This window comes from Cyanistes caeruleus, chromosome 1 (assembly GCF_971803275.1).
Source record: "Cyanistes caeruleus chromosome 1, bCyaCae1.hap1.1, whole genome shotgun sequence".
Classification (NCBI taxonomy): domain Eukaryota; kingdom Metazoa; phylum Chordata; class Aves; order Passeriformes; family Paridae; genus Cyanistes; species Cyanistes caeruleus.
Genome location: NC_141701.1, coordinates 61735074 through 61756770, shown reverse-complemented (window position 1 = coordinate 61756770; position 21697 = coordinate 61735074). Strand labels below are relative to the sequence as shown.

The following is a 21697-nucleotide window of genomic DNA, read 5'->3' as shown; positions in this document are numbered from 1 at the left end:
CAGAGAGACACATCTTTATATGATAACTCACAGGAAGGAGACTCTCCAAGATTATGAAACAGAGAGACAAATGTAATGATTGCTTTATCTTGAAAAGCACTTGGAAAGCTTCCCTTGGGGAGACTGCAGTCAATTCATTTTTGTAGAGCAAAATTCCCCCCACTGGCAGGTAGACAGCTTATGCTTTAGCAAGAGAGAAGGGCATGCTGCTCACACGTATGCCAGTAATTTGCTGTCAGGGAGAAAGGAGGTAATGATGCTGGACAGGCTGTGTAAATACCAAAAGCCCAAAACCTAGCAAAGGAAGGATCAGAGACACAGAAGGCAGAACAGAAAATACCAAGAGGATGTTATGCTTGATACATATGAATTCTCCCAGGATCATGTATTAGGAAGCACTGGATTATTTTACAAGAACAATACGAAGAGAGAGATGTTGAGAAAATATGAATTAGTTACAGGAGTATTTAGGGGCCTGCAGGAATGGAGAAGGGAACCAACCAAGAAGGCAAAACATCTTCTTAAAAGATGAGGGGGTGAGTAAAGACAGAAAAGCCCTTAGAAAATATAAAATGAGGCAGGACAAGATTGGTGTTAGCACAAGCTTTTGATGCAAGGGGAACAGCTCCTCTGCAGTAAAAAAACCCCAAAAAACTGTTTGCTGCATCCCTTGTTATTTCAGCTGGGATCTGCTGGAGTCTATATAAGGGTGACACCACCGTAACACAGCGATTACCTCAGACACACCTCTCCTCATCTGTGCAACTGTAATGCTGGCTGAGTCCTGCAAACACCAATTACATGGAGCAGCTCTCCTCAAGGACTTCAAGCCCAGGGCATGTCTGGTTGGTAAAGCTACCCCAGGATACCCCATTATTGTGGAACAGCACTGGGATTTGTCACATGGTCTACCCTAAATTCCGTCCAGAGAGAGAGGTCATTTCTAGTTTTATTACTGCATTGCAGCATAGGATGAGTTGCTGCAGAAAATGACAATGTTTGGATATGCATTGAACACAAACTGCTCAAATACTAGAGCTGGTGACACAAGGTGAGAGCAAGAACTGTGCTTAAGCAAGAGCACCAGGGGCTGAGCCCACAGCGCCCCCAGCTCCCTACAGCAAACATAGAAGCAGGATAGGAGGAATCTGCTGATTGGCATAGGGAAATAAAGGCAGTCCCTGGCTGGCAGAGAAAAGTGTCTGAAGGGATATCCCACAACTGTTGGAGGGTGTGCCAATACACAGGACAAAAAATGGGAATGTTTGGAGTGTCAAGGGATGGGCAAGTCATGGAGTAAACACGCTGCCCTGCTGCCTCAAACTACCACTGCAGAGCCTGGTAACAGCAGCTGACAAAAGAGCAGCCATGGGGCACTGCTGAACTGCACTCAACAGCTCCCACCTCCACCCGCTTCCAACACACAAAAGGCAAATTCTGATTTTTGTCCTGTCAGTGATTTTGCCTCATCTGTTGTACAGCTCCAGATGCTCCTTAAAACAGAGCAAGTAATATTTTTGCCTCCCATTTTGCTTATTTTAAAGTTTCCTTATTTGTAACAGCCACTTCTTTAAAGTGAGATTTGAGTCTAAATGAGGACACAGCTGCATCCTCCTCTTCCCTCATCTCTGCATTAGCTGCAGTTGGCAGTGAGCCTTGGAGCAGTCTCACTTCTTCACGTTAAATATTTTGGAAAACAGAGATTAGACAGTTACCAAAGCGATGTTTTCAATATCTCAGAGTTCAATAATTGACTTCCTTGAAATTTTCAACTGCTTCTAGTGACTTCTGAAGTCTCAGCCCACAAGAGAGACAACAGCAGGATAACACTTTATTTAAGGCTTAGCATGATGCATAACCTGCTTCCTCTTTGCCATTTCGTAACTGAAGGAATTAACACAATCGATAGCTTGGCAGCAGTGTTTAGGAGCGTGCCACATGGAGCCCAGGTAGGAGATCCTCAGGCTCAATATCAGCATCCCACATCTCCCAGCTAACACAAACAGCTCATTTTGTCCTCCCCACCCACTGGACACCCCAGCATGCTCACCTCTAATGTCAGTGCTAGAATGGCTTGTGGGTCCAACACAGACCAACACAGAGGATGCCTACACCTACATCCTGGACTGAAAGATTTAAGATTGCTTTGGACAGTCTCAATAATTATTTGAATTTGGTTATAAATAGCAAGACCCATGCCATTTCTTGCTTGCTTTGTCACACACACCTCAACTATAAGACAAAACAATCCTCCTCCTTTAGGCCTGATTACATAAAGGTTTGTTCACATCTTTGACCGCAAAGTCTCTTCAAAATTAGCATACAACCAGTAAATACTGATAATATGCATCCAAAATCTTCATGGGATGGCTTTACCTCAGATGCATCAAAAGGTACTAGAATGTTCTTTACAAAACTTCAGTTTACCCCATCAATTTGCTCAGCTCCACTTTCAGTGGCACTGTACAACAAGCAGAGAATTTCACAGCACCAGGTACATTGACAGCAGCTCATTTCTTAGTATTTTTTACATGCTGATTTACATTTTGAAAAGACATGTGTGGATTTATGAGAAGATAAAGGTTTATATAAAAGTCACACCTACTAAATGCATAGCAAAGCGATGTGTGAGCTAAGATAGTATCATACATAAAATTAATCATGTGTTGAGGTGTCTAACCTCTAACTTAAGTGAAAATTAGAAGTGTCTATTATAAACATTTAGACTTAGGAGACCAACAGACTAATCTGGTACATGAAAAGCTGGAACAATGAATGTGATTGAGTCACCAAATCCCAGGGGTAACAGAGTGGATTACTAAATCCTCTAGTAGCTGATGCTTGTTTAATGACAGCATTTCACAAAATAAAAGAGAGGGACGACTAATAGGATGTTTCATTGCCACCTATACCCAGAAGTGGCCACATAACAAGATATACTACTATTGGAAAGAATTGTATAGTATTATCATCAAATTTTAATATACAAGACTGCAATTGTGACACAGAATAAAGTCCCACTTTTGGCAGCTTTTAGAAACCTCATGAGTGATAAGTTATAAGTTATGATAAGTTATGTGGTAAGTTATGTCTTTCTCTTCCCAGGATACAGTTGCTTAAAAATTTCCAGACAAGTGAAATACTTTAGTTTGAATACCAAAGCATTCGTGTACAGAAAGCACTGGGTACCACAAGTAAAATGTAGCAAATAATCTTTATTAGTAAATAATTTTTTTTTATTCTCCTGTCCCCATTTTAAAGAATTTTTTTTTTTAATGGCTGAAAATGAAGAGCTAAAATACAAAACCTTTCAAGCCATAAACACTTTCAAGGCATAAACCATAATTACTCAGAAAAATATAGCCCACTCTGAAAGAGCTGCACTCTTAATCTAAATATCCAACACAGCAAAAAGTTAAACACAATTCCAGTTACCTCTGCACTGTCATTTACAGCTACCAAGTAGTTCTGGAGTAACAATAATTTCATTCTCAAAATTTAACTAATTTCTAAATTAGACTTTGGAGCCAGATACAGACCTGCTGATGTGAAGTCCTGAAGTACTCTCAGTCTATTAAAACTCTATTTAAATTACACTGTGGGACAACTAAGTTAACTTGTTTTCACCAGAGCAAAGAGGGAGCCCTCAAAAGTTAGGAGGAGCCTAAAGGCATTGTAAGGAATGGCTGCCTCCTTTAGCTCCTGCCTAGTGATAAGCTTTTCCAGTCCAAACTGGAGGATAGCCCTCCAAGAGTCTCAGGGGTGGCTCTTCTATGACACCCTGCTCAGAGAGAGCTCACAGGGGAGACACCCAAAGATTTAAGTGATCTGTGAGTTCAGCTTTAAGCCCCACCTGACCAAGAAGCACGAGTTCAGCCTTGCACAGCAGAATAAAGGAATAACATCAAGCAGGCCTGTTCCAAGCATCTGAACACAAACTACTCCTTCTGAAGCCAGGTGGCCTCAGACTTGGACCAGGGCTGTAATACACATTCAAAGGCAATCAAAGAAAGCTTCATGTTCAACCCTGATCTCTGGCTGCACATTGTGTATGTGCTTGGCAGCACTGGCAGGCCCACCAACAGTAAAGTTTAATAGCAAGAGGAGTTAAAAATAAATTCAGTACTCCAGGTGGAACCTCAAACACAGAAGAACCCAAGTATCAGCAGCTTCCCACCTACCCTTCAAGACACAGCAAACAAAGCTCTCTCATTATCCTCCCATGACCCACCCCACCTCCCACCCCTCAGTTCCAGGATATTCACCAAACAAAGCATATACTTCATATTCCCAGAAATGCAGGATTACAAAAAATATTTGACATTTCCAACTTCCACCGAAGTTACTTTAGTATGTTACATGTCAGATATTTTACTTTCCACAGCAGAAAACAGAAAATTCAATAATCAAAGTGGCTAAAAGTTGAAATAAAATGCTGTGAATCTGTTTGGCACAAACAGGCCTGCTGTCTTTGCTAAAGAGCAAATCTGTTGACATTGAATATTTTAACACAGTGATCGGCTCCACAACTTGCAAGCTGTAACCACTTGCTGCTGTTCTCATCATTATGTCCAGCTCTGCCTGCATGATGTCTCCAACATAAGCGTTTCACAGCAAGAGCATGACTTTGGCTGCAAGAAAAAGAAATCCATACGTAACTGCAAAATGTTAAACACAGTTGGGCATGTGAGTGTAAACGCCAACATTCATGCAATTAGTACTCTTCAGTTAACACTACCAACTGAGGAAAAACTGACTTGTGACAACCAGCAGGTATTAAGCTCTTATTAAGCAGGGTCATTAACACTAATGACGTTTTATCCTCTCACTCATCAATAATTCAAACAGCTATTGATTTTCAGTTTTACCACATTAAGCTGGAGGTTGAGCATCTCAGTTACTTAGATATGACAGATTTCTGGCTTTTAGCCTGCGATTTCCTGTTATCTGGTGTCTCTTTCCCATTCACTGCAAGTCAAGACAGGCCAGAATCACCATCAGCTTCCATTTCTGTTACTCTCAATGCCAGTGTGTGATAGAAGAACACAGGGGAATGCTTTAAGTGAAACATTTCAAGTCTCTCCACAAAGTCTCTCTAGCTGTCACCACAGCAATCTCACATACAGTTGTCATTCCTTCAGTTTTTTTGGTGGAAGCTGCTCTCAAAAGCTTGCTGCCATTCACTCCAGAATGTTTGCTGATGTACATAGACAATGACCCTTTCCACTCTCTCTTCAGTGTTTTCTATCATCATATTTATGACTAAAGGGAAAGCTTTTCTCTAAGTAGGGTAAACAAAAGGTAATACTTCTTAAAGCATTTGCATAGCATGAAGTATTTTGGGGTTTAAGCCCGCTCTGGTTTTTGTTCATATTTGTTGGGAGGTTTTTTTAATACATCTAAATAACCAATATTTTTACTTCTGGGTTTTGCTTTAAGATATCTTTAGACTTTCAGGGATCAAACTTTTCCTAAAAGGATAACAATTTTTGGTGTAGAAATAAACTAGATTAATATATTTTATACTTTAAGAACAGAACTCCAGCACCACTAGTCTGAAGAATAATATTTCATTGCTCCTAACTCACTTCAAAAGTATACCTGTTATCTATCTCAACAGTTGTGGTCCAGTCAGCCAGTGTTGGTTCTTTCCCACTTTGCTTCCATGTGTACAAGATAATCTTCCCATTCTCTAAGCCTACTGCAACAATGTATCTATCAAGAGAATAATTACATTAATTTCATTAGAAATTACAGTAGACAGCTCAGTGAGGTTAGTTCTAATGCAGAACAGAAAGAACTAGCAGTCAAGCACTGTTGTTGCACCTTGCCCTTTAAATCTTTAAATTTACTTTTCCATGAAAAAAATTAATACATCACAGCTGCTTCACAAAAAAACCAAAAAAAAAAAAGCAAAGCAGAAACCTGCTACATATATTTGGATAGAGAAAAATAACAAGGTTATCACGACACCAGATTAGTCAATATTGTTGGAAGAATTAATGTCTCTGGGTGTCATAATGTGTCTCTCCCCGCTCTCACTTTCATTTTCTCATTACACTGCTTGGAGAAGTCATCATATACCTGAAAGGCGGCTAGGAGAGAAAAAAAAGGAAGCTCATTCTGTTAAAGAATGGTCAAAACAATTGACAGGTAGATTTTGGGAGCTGTTTAGCCACAGGAAACTAGTTGACTTAAAGGGATAAATACTTCTTTCAGATTAAACACAAAATGAGATTACAAAAAAACAGCAATACCTTCCATCAGGAGTAAGCACACGGCTGATACCAACAGCAGTCACAGAATCCCCAGCATCCAGAACTGTTGAACAAGGCTTGATTGAATCCAGCTCATTCCCTTCAGAAATCACTGACAAATCACACTGGCCCCAGATAATGACCTGTAAGAAAAAGAGTCCTCTGTGAACTTCCACTTTAATCTTCTTGTAAATGTACATACGAAAACATAAGGAATAACTTAATTAAAATAATTCCAGGGCACAGTGAATGACCTAAAAATGGAAAAAAAAAAATCTCTACCTACAAAGATTCAACTTTGTAGGCAGACCGTCTGATTTCATTAAAGTTACTGACAACAAAACCAGATTCTGTTATGAAAGTTAAAAGAAAAACTTGAGACCCATAGAATTATGCGACATATGCTTGTCTTACTGCATGAAAAAACCAAGGGAGAATGTCCAACTGGCAGCCCACAGTCTTGTATATACATATTCAAGCACTTTATTTAGCTTATGAAAGTATCACTGATTTCTGTGTTAATACATGCAATAAGATTTTTGTGTATATATAAAATAGGGGTTCATTAGAACACAGTGTTTGTTATTCTAAAAGACATTTAAAATAACTCTGGGCTTCCTAAATTCCTTTAACATTAATTACCTTTTTGTCCCGACTACCAGTAATAAAATACTTGCTGTCTGGTGTCCAATCACACGACCAAATGATTCGACTGTGAACAGCTGTATTTTTGTCTGTGTGTGCACAGCAAGTGAAGATTGGTCCTGGAATAAAACAAGTAGAGTAAAAGCCTTGTTTCAATACTTTACATATTAAAAGTGATTGTTACTCTTACTCTACTCTGTGTCAGAACTGCAAAAATACTTGGACATTATTACACTCTCTTTAAAGCAACTAGGAATACTTTGGCCTACACAAATATTTTTTTCCCAGCATTTACCACAGCAATAACTATGTTCAAGACCATATCAGTAATCCCTTATAACCCTAAGTAGGGTATACAGTAGGAACATTTCAATCTTTTAAATGCATTTCTTTTTCAGAAGAATTTAAGTCCAAGTATAACATCTTCAGGTTACTTCTATCAAGTTTTTTTAAGAACACTGACTTCAGAAGTTTTTGAATATTGCAACATTTACCATGTGTTCACATTTCCCCAGTAATTTCACTAAAGCTCCCGTTTACCAGTAAAGCTACAACTGCTCAAATCATAATGGCCCAGTTGTAAAGATAAACATGTTCCCAAAGAGACAAGCTTGTATTTCAGCATGTATACAATCAGGCACTAAATCTGATCAGCAGATCAGTAAATGGGAATGCTTTTCCTAAGTAGAAAAGGTTGTCATTTTGGAGCATAGACTTTGAATAACCACTTCTTGGGATGCCAATAGCAGCAGTTTTGCTTTACACTGATAATGATGTTATTTGTAGACAGAAGGGTCATTGACGAACAGATGAAAAAAGGATTTCCTCTACTTGCTATGAGTATTCATGATCCTTATCCTGAAACATTGTGTAACTACTGTGGACAGTATGCCAGGCTTTAGAATAGAAGTCTGAATAGAACAGAAATTCAAGCCAGGATACAACTGGACACTGTCTGAAGGGGCCAAAACTCACTGCCAAGTCTCTAGGAACATTCTATAGAGCCCAGCAGTGTTTATATGCTATTAAGCCAAGAGTGCAATGATAATCGCTTTCAGCACAAGCATCTGTTCTAGGATTCTATTAAAGTATTCAACAGCAATCTCCTCATGATTTCGCAAGCCTCAAAGTCTTAATGAGGAAGTCAACTGAATCCTTACTATCAGCTCTTTTTCCAGACATAGCCAGTCCTAGTCAAATTAATCAATTGTGCAGGATTATCAGAAAGCCACACCAAAAACAGAGATTAATCCTGTCAAGAGTCTCAAAGTGTCATCCATGCAAGCAAGGACAAGGCAGCCCATGCTGGATATGGGTGCAGCACTGAACCTTCTGGCTACGCCTGCACAGAACTCTGTGATGAAGGCTCTCCTTGACAGAATGCCAATCTGAAGCTCAGCTTGTATACTTAATTTCAGTAAGTCAAACGTACAATCACATGCAGAAGGCATGAGGACAGCAGACTGCATTACATCCATCAATTAAACACCATCTAAAGCCTGATTATATTCTTCCCTGCATTATAATTTCCTTTCTATCTTTTCACACATTAATTGCATTTCTTAAATCCACAAGAGCTCACAACACTAATAATTCTTCAAAGTTGTAAGCAAAATGTCCATTAAAATATTTTATCAATTCTCTTCCAAGTATTTTGCAGCCAAAAATACTGAACAAACTGCCAAGTCTACAAATGTGTATATCCACTTCACATATCTTACCTGACTCTGAGGAATCTTGTTTCCTCCACAGTGACCAATTCCTGTCTCTAGAAACAGCTAGTAGAAAGCTGTCATCAGGAGAAAATGCCAGCTGAGTAACAGTCAGATTGTGAAAAGACAAACTCTGCAGTTTCTTCCAAGAAGTAGTGCTCCATAAAATAATTGCTGCATGTTCTTTTTTGGAAGCCTGTATGGATGGAAAAAAAAATATCAGTGCAAATTAACGAGAGCAAGTACGAAAGTCACACATTTCAAAGCACTAAGATATTAGACAGCTTGTTTTAAGGCTTGCAATTAAGTAAGACACAGCTTTCCTCTGGGACGTTTCAACATTGTTTCCCTACTTTCCTCTAATGTTGACAATAAATCAGTAAGAAAACATTTCAGACCTATATTGGTTAGAAGTTACTAATATCATCAAATGAATCATACACAATTTAGGAATAATAACTTACTGGAAATCCACCCTCACCTTTGCAAGGCAACTGTCACTTATACAAAATCTTTCACGTTTTGTGAAACAAGATATTTCAGCCCTAGAAATTGGATAGCAGTTTTCACTAGGTGGTGCTAGAAACTTTTCTTACCTTACATGCTGAGGCAATTACAGTGTTTGAATTATTGCAAGCAACACAAAAAATTTCATATCCATGTCCATATCTGAAATAGATGTGAAAACAAATTTAACACATCACAGTCATTTCTGCAGTATGTATCAAAGTTATGATATCAATTTAAATCCCTTTTCAGAAACAAAAGGCACCTGCCAGGAACTTCTCACCACTGTTTCAGTATTACATCTCAAATAATTTGTTCAGCATTCAGTTTAAACTTCTGCACAAATTCTTCCATCAGAAACTGGCTATAGAAAAATCTCTCCAGCCCATTCCATAGTCTTAAAGCATCAGCACTGCAAAAGCTACCCTAATGGCTAACAAAGCAGATTAAAGCAGCATTTAATGTATCCTTTTTTTTTAAAAAAGCAATTTTAACACTCCCAATAAAAATCATAAGCCACATATCTGAAAACCACTGAAGAAATATGCCACAAACATGCAGTGAAAGAATACCTAGTCTGTAAAATACAGATTTCTGATTTCTGAACTAAAGGACAAGTATCATTTTGGGAAAGGAAAAAACCTCTGTAAAACCCCCAAAATTTCTAGCCTTCTCCAGGAATACATTTTTTAATCAGTCTTTGCAGGAGCTCTGCTGAAATCCAAGCTCACATATCCAGACCGGTATTTAACTAATAAGAAGAAATTCCATACAGACTAACACAAATTAAAATCAGTCACAAGAAAGATTGCAAGTAAAGTAGAATTGGAGATGCAACCTAGAAACAGCAGACAAGAATCAGCTCAATACCAGCTGGGTGGGGTGGTTTCCTATTATTTTCCTAGTTCTGAAGAGATGGGCAGTTCTCTTAAATTCCTTTGGTCAGCAGTGTTAACCTCTTACATAGGTCTGATGTTCATGAGATTTCACTTGCAGCCAGAACAGCCATCTACTTAATGACAAGTTACTGTCTGGATCTGTTGAACCGAGCCCGAAGCATCGTCACTGGGTATATCCCATCAACAGACTGCCAAAGCCACACCTGAAGACTGGAAATGCACTGGCTTTTATGAAATGTAACTGTGCCTGGACCACTTAACAGGGAGAGGGACTGGTGTGTACCCCTAATGGAAATGTTAAGTTGTGAATTTCCTTATAATGATGAAGGTACTACTGCATATCTTACTCTTAATTAGCCACCAGCGAGTGTTCTATCATAATGCTTACTTTTAAAGCACATTCCTGGAGACTGTTTTGCAGTGAAAACCACTGCAAGCCAATTTTCTAAAATTAAAAAATATTTATTGCATCAAAAGAATAAATTTCCTAAAATTCAATGATGGGAAAATAACCTGTGAAACAAATCCTCAGTTGTTTTGGTTTTAATCTCCTAAAAGTAGTATTGAAGAGCAGTTGATAGAAACATTTCAAACTTCTGCATGCAATGCTTCTTTTGCTAAACAGCAGTGCCAAAATGTAACCATTCTTATTAAATAAACAGAAAACATAAAATATTGTCTCTTTTAAAGTTACATCAGCAGGACTATCCTAGGTCAGACCAGCAGCTGTATAGCCCATTGCTGTCTCCAGTAAAGAGAATTAAGCTATTGGAAACAGGAGATGCTGTCTCAAAACACCATCTATGACAACATAAGAGCTACAATACAGTCCCATCCTCTGATAAACAAAATCTGATTTTTTCACTATGTAGTACAGCATCAAATAAAGGTTCACAATGGAGAGAAGCAACTGCATGAATGAATAATGAAATTATATTTTCAACCACAGACAATTTTGTCTCAGCACTGTACAATTCATAGCATTTTTTTAATGCACAGGTAGAGTGACTGGACTTTCAAGCATCCAGACAAATGAATACCGTAATTTGCTAGTGTCAAAAAGGATCTCTTCCAACTTCCAAGTGTATTACAAGAAATGTACATACATATAAACATATACATTTATGTCAACACTCAACATGCAGCATATGAACTTTCTATGATAATTTTCCAAGGCAATAAAGATTAGCATATTCTCACAAGATTTACCATATTTTTAAAGTTATTATATTATGTAAAAAATTCAGCAAGTTCTTCATACTAAAACCTCCTCAAGCAAACACTTTGCAAAACCCAACACTAATCCTTCAAAATTTGGTGTCAATTTAGAGCTAGGAACACACAAATGTCAATGACAAACAAGCTATTTTTAGCAAGTCAGTGCCTCACACTGTTCTTCTGCTGCTATGGCAACTTGAAATCTACATTATGTGATTTCATGTTACTTCTTTCAGGATTACTCTGAGCAAAAAATCTGAAAGTCTATGAATGCTTTACATCTTGTTGCTCTTGCATAAAATAATCTATATCATTAGCTGTGTTTCTAAAAACAGAAAAAATTGCTCAGATAAAAGTCATCTGAAGACTGTCATAAAATGGAGTTATTTTAATGAATGCAGGATATAAAGGCAGATAAGCAGTACTCCCATAGCAGAGTATAAAATATTAATGTCCCACTAGACTTTGTGGAATGTCAAAGGCAAACGAAGAATTTTCGCCTTGGCTTCTTTTCACTATTTAAACATCCCTTATCAATCTACTTATGTGAGTGCATTAGCAGCCATAGAATGCACAGACAAAACAGTTAAAGTAACAGTTAGAAATTACAAAATGTAATGGTTTATGATATGGTTTAACATCCACTGGCTTTCCTCCTAAAATAATTTTTTAGTACAAACACAGTAACAGAGCTTAAAAGCATTCAAAGCAGATTTGCTGCCCAGTTGAAGGCAAAGATGCTATCCCACAGAATTTCCCCCTTGCTCAACTGAAAACAAGCTGCATAGTGTTTTCCCAAAACTTTTTATTTCTTCCCTCACAAAACTGGTAATGTATAGAAGTAGCTGTAACCATCAGCAAAGGCTCAATATTCTTGTTCCAGTCCGAGATCCCTTTCAGGAGATTCACATGAATAAACCCACAAGAGATTGAGATCATTCAATTTCTTTGTGCTATACTTAGAAGATTGATACTAAAACTTTGAAGATTGTAGAAGTATAGCCTCATGTTACTGGGATCCTTAGGGAACAAATCAGGTGACAAAATTCATGCAAAAATTGTTGTGAATTTCCAAAAAGGAAGAAAACACAGCTGCAGAATTCTAAAACTCTGCAACCTCAAAACAATTATCATGACCACATAAATCCATTATCTTTGCAACTGACAACCACTCTGTCAGCATTCAATTCCCAAACTGGATTTGTAACCATCTTACTCAACATTTATCACTTTGCTCTACCACTAGACATGCATCCTGGTTTGGCTGCTGCTTCCATCTATTGCACCTTACAACTTAGACAGGCATTAGGGGCAAGCTACTCCATTGATGCCTCAGCGTCTACTTCCATACCACATCTGCAAGCCTGTGCCACAAAGTGGAACGTAGCAGAAAACTCCTTACACAGAGAGACTTTCATTATAGAAGAGGTTTTAAGGAGAAACAACCAAGTAAAATAAAATTGTGACACATCAGTTCTGACTGCCATTTTTTTCACTGTTTACTAATTTATATATATAGATAATTTATTTATTTTACAAGCAATACAGCACACACAAAATCAAATGACATAGCAAAATAGGAAGAGTTACAAGACCAAGCTACATTAACATGTTGCAACAGCTTTCTGGAAATTTTGTAAAATCAAGAAAAGGAAAAATAAAACTTACAACTTCTGAATTTCAGGCCATAAGGTATTCTGCAGCAAGTGATCCTCTGGTGGAGGTTCTAAAAAAGATTTGTACAATTCAAATTTGATTTTTTCAAATCAGCTAAAAAATGCTCTAGGTTTATAGCCAATGAACCTCATTCTCTGTTTCCTACAACAGAAATTATTCTCATACCTGTAAGGATCAAGGGTTGAAAATAAATCTCTGGATACTGATTCGAAATGGTATTAAATGATTCCTCATCCTCATCTGGTTGAACAGCCATATCTCCTATTAAAGTAAGGACTTCATTAGCTAAAGAACATACTTGAAAAGAGGGAAAATATAAGGACTTATACAAGTAAAAAACACCTACATTTTTTACAAGTAGTTGAAACTAGGTTTCTCTGCTTGCAGAGTTACAATAATATAAATACTAGAAGCTAATTATTCTAATGCATATGAGAAGATTTTTTAAAAATAATAATCTAACCTTCATTTTAACACTGACCTCTCTCCATCAGCACAATCTTTTAGAGATTGCTAAAAAGAATTTCGCTGAGCAAAGCAGTCATCAGAGTTCAACATGTGTTTCCCCCATGTTAAATCTTTCCTTCTGTATTTGAAAAAGTTTAAGACAAAAATCTCTGATACAAGTGATGAGCTCCTAAATTTGATGTAGATCACTAAGCGAAAACCCATATCTGAGCAAGTGTATCTACAACTTGCAAACTTCTGCAAAACATCTGAGGGCTCAATCCTTAGCTTTAGACAAAAGTACCAGAGGTAACCAAAACTAGTTAAATGTAAGTTAAAATTCAACTCCGTCCTTCATTGTAAAGTTATTAAGAAACAGGTACAGAGATGGGGAACAGTTCCTCTCAGACAGAATCTACCTTTTTGCCAAATATACATCTCAAGCACAGCAGCTTCAAAAAGAAAATTCAGAAAAAGCTATCTTCTCATTCATCCCATCTTTGCTCTCTTTGAAAATGAAATGAGCGACATTCATCTGAGACCACTATCTGATCATGGCTCACCATGAAGATTCCTCTGCAGAGTAAGTGAGAACATGTCTGCAGTGTTTTACCCTAAGCTATCAATGCTGACAGCCCCACATGAGCAGTGGTGGATGATGCAGGAAAGTTCTATTCATGGTGCTGCTTCTGGTTGGACCACATGAAATCAATGCAAATTCATTATTCTGTGTGTGGCAATAATGTAGAAGGAAGTTTTGTTCCCTCTCATTGGAAGAACTCATGAGAAAGCAGGGAAAACAATCTTTGCCAAAATATATCTCACGAGTTACTTGAAGTACAACGAAGTTGGTTTTTCTCTCACAAATGATTTAGGAAAATTTGGCTTATTGCCATTGAAGACCCTGGAGACAAAGCTTATTAAAATGTTTCCTTTTGTAGATCACACCTTCTGAAAAGCTTTAAACAGAGAAAAAACAGGTCTGACCTAATTTGTACATTCCACTATAGTGCATTTTTACCAGAGACTTTACGGAAAACCAGACCTCTAGTCTCATTTCCAGTCTCAGGAAAATACTTTTTATCATTCTAGGGAGATGTCTGTCCCTCCTTCCTTGCTCCCCCACAATGTAATCGCTGCTGCCTCTCCAAGATATTAGTTACTGTTGCCTAACTAATTCTGCCTTACTTGTATTTTTACTTTTCAGCACCATGTTTAGGTGCTAGCAAGGAAATAAACACTTTGTATGATTTGATTTCTAGATTCTGAACTTGCTACAGTCGAGCCTACACTTATAGATCTAATATGTACATTAAAACAATCCCTTAAATAGTTTCCACATTAAACACCACAACCATTATTTCTCACTAGCAATACCTTCAAAAACAGCTTTATTGGATAATCCCAAAGCTGGCACAGTCGCACCTTCTGGAAGGTCAGATGACTCCTGAATTAAAGAAAAAGAATAAAGGTTACACACAGATTTGTCACATAGGCTTGGATTTCAGAGGCCACAGCTTAAGGAATCCCTGAGAGTTTCTAGAGTTACTTTCCTAGAGAAGTAAAGGGAGCACTTTAAAAATCTCTTGTCCAGAACATACCCTAGATAAAACAAAGACCAGTACTCTGGAAGGAAGGAAAAAAAACCCACAAAAACAAAAATAATGCTTTTCTAAGGCCCCAGCTCAAGGATTTTCTTCAATGCTAATTGCAGGTTTTCTTCCACAATTATATTCATTCTAGCACATACATGACAATTAATCTATTAACTGAGAGCACTGCAGCTTTTAACACAATAGAACTGGGAAATCGTTGTTCTGAAGTGAAATAATAAAGCAGCATTTTGAAAAAGAGAACAGAGGGTGACTGCCTGTGACCACGACTTGAAACACAACTCAGTAAATAGTACAGAGATGTGTCTGGAATACATGTCTGTTTAAAGGAGCACAAGGGAAAGACAAATCATCAGACAGAAAATAGTTCTATAATGGTATAGGGAAAAGAGCAAAAATTTAGAAAGGGTAAGTGAACTTGGGGTCCTTTGCATAGAGATAAAAAAAATATTTAATAGCTGTAAACTCACTTCCTTATGGTATCATAAAAGTTGAAAGAAAGACTGCTTTACAGAATCAAATCAATATTTCAGGTGACAGCTTAAAATGTATTTAAATGTTCATAATTAGATGAGAAAATGTTTCAGAGACCCAGACAAGCATAAGGCCTCTAAAACAAAAATTGGTTCCTCATTACAACCCAAAGTATAATACAATCCCATGGATTTGAACTGAATATAAACCTATTCAACCCTTTTTGAATATAAAGCTGTTTTTTGGTATCAGGTACTTTTTTGGAGAAGGCATTTAAGCCAAATTAAAAAAAAGCTTCCCCACTTCAGTGATAAAAAGCTTTCTCAGAAAACAATTTTAAAAAAGCTATTTAAAAACAGCTGTATAATTAGAGCTCATAAAGCCTTCCTCTTTAACCAAAGCCCATCTGAAACACTTGGTGATATGAATCAAAAAACAGCACTCAGAGGAAGAGTCGATAGGAAAAGTCTATATAAAGTGAAATAATGACATCTGCCAGCCTTATAAAAGCACAATGTTATTTGTACAATCATCATTAATGCAAATGCTTACAAAGTCTTATGGAATTAAAGCACTAAACAGCTACTTACATAACTTCCTGCCATTGACAATGATTCTATTTCTATCCCAGATATTTCAATTGTTAAATTAAATGGAAAGGCTAATCCATCTCTGAGAAACTGCACAGAAAACCCTGCTTTTGAGTGAGATATCCAAAGAGCACACAAAGCACTGCACAGAGGCAACTATCTTGAATGAGATCTGCTCTACAAGATGCAGCCAAAATTAGAATCAGACCTTAATGCAAATGGGGAGCAAAGAAAGGGTAGCAACACAGGACAGTTGACATACCCACAAATAAGAATTGGAATGTAAAGGCCTCAAGACGATTTCCAATGCCAAGAGGACATAAAGTATGAACAAGTACATGTTTATAAATATTTGTGTGTAAGAACTAAAAATAGTGCCAAAAGCTTTATGCTATTTCCAAGCATGCAATTACAAAAAGAAAATAGTAATACCAACACATAACCACACAACAATAATTAGATCTAGACAAGAATACAACACTCCTAAATTAAGGGAAAACACTTTAGCAGGTTTTGTTGTTTGCTTGATCCCCAAGTGCATACAACAGTCTACTTTGGTTTGAGTTACTTAAAATGTACTGACACTCTTTTTAATCTTCTGACACAAGGTCTTGTTTGGTTACAAATAGAATCTGTTTCATATGACAACACCATAAAAATATATATGGAACAACACATATGGAAGCAAGCAAAAGGGAAAGGAAAAACAAGGTTATGGTTTCAGTATGACCAAAAGAATTTTTACGAAGTTTAGTGCAACCTGACATTTTCTGAAGCATTAACTTATTTCACATCTAAGAGGGTTCTCTTCATTTAGCATTGCTTCAGCATACTTACATGGGAGCAGAGCTTCTCCATTGGGATACCAGTGATGTTACTGAAATTCTCTATAAAATTCTTGGGAGCACGAAAAACTCGAAGAACTTTTTCATCTGCTCCTGACACAAACTCAAACCGGCCAATCATTGCCAGGCAGCGCAGGTCATATCCATGTACTTGAGGCCTGGCAATTTCATGCCAGGTTACCTAAAAATGAGCAGACATACAGCTAAAACACAATTCTTAAACAGAGCAGCAGTGCAACTTGAAGTTCCAAAAAAGCACCACTATTTGCTGAAATTATTAACATAAAGCAAAGATAGGCGCAACCTTCTGATGCGCATAACACTGGTGCTCATGTACCTCGGTTGAATCCTCTTCTTCCACCAAACCATTCCTGTAATTAGCAAACTGTGTCCCTGCACAGATGTGTTTAAGGCACTTACTTTGACTTCTTTATGCTAAACAGTCAGGAATAGGACATAATTTGCCTAAGCAAAAAGAGGTTTGTATCCTACTACTTTCAAGACTGTAGGTAAGAAAGGTAGTGATAATTATCTTGCTTCATTCATCTTTCTTTCACAAAGAACAGCAGCACTGCTTCCAGCAGGCTACAGGTTTCTACTTCCCTCTTTTCTTTAAATACTTGATTTAGGTGAAACCATTTAATAGAAGCTTTGCAAAAAACTGACAAAAGCATAATATATTCTTGCAAAAAAAAAAAAATCTGGAAAATCTGGGTAATTGTAAAAGTGTTTTCTTTTTTCCTACTTTCCTAAAATATTCTATCCACTCTTCAAGTGTTAATCCAAGTAAACAAGAATTAACAGTTAACCAAAACAGAGACAAGATAGTTTTACAGTCATACTAAATAAAGAATATTAGCAAAAAATATATTGAATTATTTTATTTTAATTGCTTTTCTAAAAATCTGACTTAGTCTACACATAAGAAAAATGACTCTTCAAAAAAAAACCACCATTTATTTTCTAGCAAATGCGTTTTCACAAAGAGATTTTTCCTAGGCGTCATTTGCTACTTCACCCAGATGATGCTTCAGTTGGAAAAATCCAGTGTGTACTTCTGAGTTAAGAGCTAGCAGAACCAGAATCAATTGAAATAACTTAAGACTACTTCAGTATTCCAGTGCCTGTAGCCAAGACAAGATATCATATGAGTATAAGCAAAAGCATTATATTGCCTTTAAACTGACATACCATCCGAAAAATTCAATTGAGTTTTGAATGTTGAGGTTTCTGACAGGGCCTGAATGGGAATTTGAGACATCCTACAAAACCTCATGATTTCACAAGGCTTGATTATTTTTCAGTGAGGAAAAAAAGCATTCATTCTTTAAAAAAAGTTAAAATCAAACAGTGCAACAAAACCCTCTTACCCTTTGCTGGGTACATCTTTGCATACAATACAACACATAGCAAGAATGAAAAAAAACACAAAAAATTCAAACCCCAAAGAGAGGGTTGTATAAGTCATGCAATAAGCTTCTTCTAGAAAAATCAGGATACAAATTTGCATGACAAATTGAAGCTGATGATTATCCCTCTTTTCTAATATTCTGATATCAGAACTGAGACTTTAAGAAAGGATGCTTATTTGTATTCAACACTTAGTTTCCTTTTAATAGGGAAAAACATTAATATTGAGCTGTAATACTAACTTTCCATAAATATCTGAACTGAATCCATTGTGTCTTGTTAAGACAAACTTCCGATGTCACCTGCTGTAATTTTTCAGATGCCAAACTCAGTGTGATAAAGAAACTAAGACATTTTAAAAGCCTGTTACCCAAGTTCATGAGCAGCAGAACTAAAAACCTTCCCAGGGTTCAGAAGTCCTGAATAAACCTCTACAAATGACCCATTTCTATTCCAACTCTCCACTTCACCCATCCAAAAATGATACTAAGGCTTTCTCCCACACCTCAGGCAGCAGCAAATATTTAAACTAATTGGATTTACACCTGGGCAAATAAGCTGTGTCAGAACAGGAAGGCAAAGTATAAGAATTCAGTTCATGCCAAATTTCGATATGAAGACTGCAATCATTCTGCTAAATCAATTGATTTAAAAGTTTCAGGGCAAGCTGTGCAGGTAAATCATACAAAGATCAATTCTTTCTACAGATAGGATTAAAATTTAGCAAGCAGCATAAATAATAAAAAGTGGTACTTCAGTAGGTCACAGAGAAAGTGATATAGACAACTCTTGAATGCTGACAACTTACACCACATGCTAGTCCTGAACTTTGTTTCAATATATTTAATGCACCTTCCTGAGTGAAGATTAGGATAAAAACCAGGGAAGGAAACTGGAAATGTCTTTCCTACAACACAAGGCAAAGCATAGCTCTTGAGCTTGAATTACCACCACTCCTGTGTGGCCTGGAAGAAGGAAACCAAAGAACTGATGCCAAATTCACTCTCTCAAAAACATCAGACCTCTTGTGCTGGTCTACACTACAGAAGCTTTGATGAGACGGCTATAATAGCTTCCCCCAAACAATGGCACAGGGCCTTATATGACTACAGTCTAGTTTCTGCCAGTTTCCTGAATGGAACATTGGTACTGTTCTGCCAGAAAAGGTTGTATTTGTGGAGGAGGAAAATGCATGAGGAACAAGAAACAGGAACTTCTGAATTCCTATACAGACTTCCCCGCAACCCAATGCAGGAGGACTGAGCGAACCGCTGTGTGGTCCTTAGTTGCTGGCTGGGGGTTAAAACAGGACAGGTACCAGCTGCACTCATGCAGTTCAGATAATCATTCTAGTAAAAGAGAGTCATTAACAAATTAATGTTAAAAATACAGTGAGAACTTTATTTAGATTATGTTCATGTAAAAAAGCACAACCAAAGCTGAGTTTCTTTATGATTACCTACAGCAGTGCAGCCAGTTGTTAAACACTGCAATAGGTGTTTATTAATTCCAGTCATGTATTCCTCCTTCTGAATTACTGCAGAGCCTGTTTTCCAGGACTCTGGAAAAACACTAACTGAAGGTAATCTGGACTTGGACTCAGGATTGAACTGCAATAATACTATGTGACTGCAAAAACTCTGCCACTAATGTTTTCAAAGTGAAAAGAACACACACTCAATTACCAAACCGAGCTGTTCTAAACAGATGATCACTTGGGGAACTTCTAAGGTTTGAGTTATATTCAGACAACTCATTCCAAACTCAGGACCGACCAAGCCCCCTTAACTGCACTTACAAAATCTTTGAAGATCATACCTCCATCTCTTCTTTCCTTTTCCATGGAGCAAAGAGCCTCGTAGTTTGATCAAAGCCCACACTGATGATAAACTCTCCTTCTGGATCCCACTTTACATCCTCTACACTGTTAAAATGTCCTGAAATCACAACTTCTGGAGTCCATTCTTTCTATTAAAAGAGTTCCACAAAGAAGTAAGGAGTTTTTGATTGACACATTCTAAGCAAAATAAAAGTATCAATGTGCTTATTAAGAAAGGAAGAAAATGACATTTGTGAACAGCAAATTATTAGAACTCAAGAGAGGCTGAAGAGACACAAATACTGATGTATTGCTCCCATCTGAAAGAAACTTGTGTTGTGAACTGTGAACAAAGCACAGCCACAAAGGAGTTCAGTCTATTCAACTGACTTTATGATCCCCACAGGTAAAAAACAGGATTTAGAGCCTGGAGGATTTCCACCTCCCTTCTGTGCAGGAGTGAGACTCCTACAGAATATTTTATTCAGAAAAGGACTATTTCAATCACTAATTTTAAATTATACTGTTACACTTTTCTATTAATAACAGAAATTTACCTCAAGTGACTTAAAAGTACAATTTTTTTAAGTAAGACTATTAACAAAAATAACAACATACCTTATTAACTGTAGACTGTTTCCAAAGGTGTAGTGCTCCATGAAAAGCATGAGCAATGATCATTGAACCATCTGGACTAAACTGGCAGTCAAAAAATCCAAGAGTATTGCCACCCACTTCACCTACCCGTACCTAAATTAATGAAAATAAGTGAAATATCCATGAAAATGGCCTTCCATTCCTACAAAATAATTCTTACTTCATGACATGAAAAACTACCTATAGACAAGAATTCACATTACACACACAAACACATTCAAAGAATATTTTAATTGAAAAGTTGAGAACTGAAAGGTCATGGGGATTAAAGCTGCATGCTGATCGAATGGAGCCTCCCTTCATAGACATCTCTAGATAGGATCCCACAAGGGAAAGAAAAGACTACATCAGATGAAGTGCAAACCCAAATGTTCTGTTTCAGTCCAGCCTGTTGGATGCAAGTTTCTTATCATCTGTTGCCTGGCTACTGCTCTGTTGCACAATACAGAAAAATGGTTCAAGGAAACCATAGCTCCCAATCACTTTTTTTTTTTTTACTTAATTTCCAAGATTTCCTAGCTGATTTTCACTTCCCTCTTTCCCCATGAACACCTGCAATTTGATCTACGCTTCTTCTGTGGCACATTCTGACCTCTGTTTTGTGCTTCTCTTAAGACTTCTATGTATGCATGCATACACACAGGCCTTCCAGTTGCTCTAGTGCCCTTCCACTTTTTAAATTTTATTAAAATATTAATAAAGTTACATTTTCAAGTTCTATTTAAGACATAAGACCACAATTTCTTTCTCTCCCCCATTCTTATATAGCTTCTTTTAAGATCAAAATTAAATGAACCAATGTCCCATTTTAAAAGCACTGCACTAGCAGTTCCTTTTTATTAGCAGTCATTCAACAAAAATACTACTCGAAGTGACTTTGATATGCCATGCTAGAGGCAGAATTCTAGTTTCACCCCCAAGCAGAGG

General features: G+C 37.2%; 1 protein-coding gene across 2 annotated transcripts in view; it reads right to left on the bottom strand.

Annotated features, from left to right (window-relative positions):
- Positions 1-3195: 3195 nt before the first annotated feature.
- ELP2 (elongator acetyltransferase complex subunit 2) overlaps positions 3196-21697 on the bottom strand; it is a 36447-nt gene continuing 17945 nt past the window's right edge. For both annotated transcript variants that reach the window (XM_086895750.1, XM_086895758.1), the window contains 12 exons: positions 20732-20863; positions 20113-20262; positions 16877-17065; positions 14740-14809; positions 13081-13176; positions 12907-12964; positions 9211-9283; positions 8624-8810; positions 6900-7021; positions 6258-6400; positions 5602-5715; positions 3196-4631 (listed from right to left, as the gene is read on the bottom strand). In XM_086895750.1, the coding sequence (XP_086751876.1) occupies positions 4475-4631; positions 5602-5715; positions 6258-6400; positions 6900-7021; positions 8624-8810; positions 9211-9283; positions 12907-12964; positions 13081-13176; positions 14740-14809; positions 16877-17065; positions 20113-20262; positions 20732-20863 (1491 nt within the window). In that variant the 3' untranslated portion in view covers positions 3196-4474. The remainder of the gene's footprint in view (positions 4632-5601; positions 5716-6257; positions 6401-6899; positions 7022-8623; positions 8811-9210; positions 9284-12906; positions 12965-13080; positions 13177-14739; positions 14810-16876; positions 17066-20112; positions 20263-20731; positions 20864-21697) is intronic.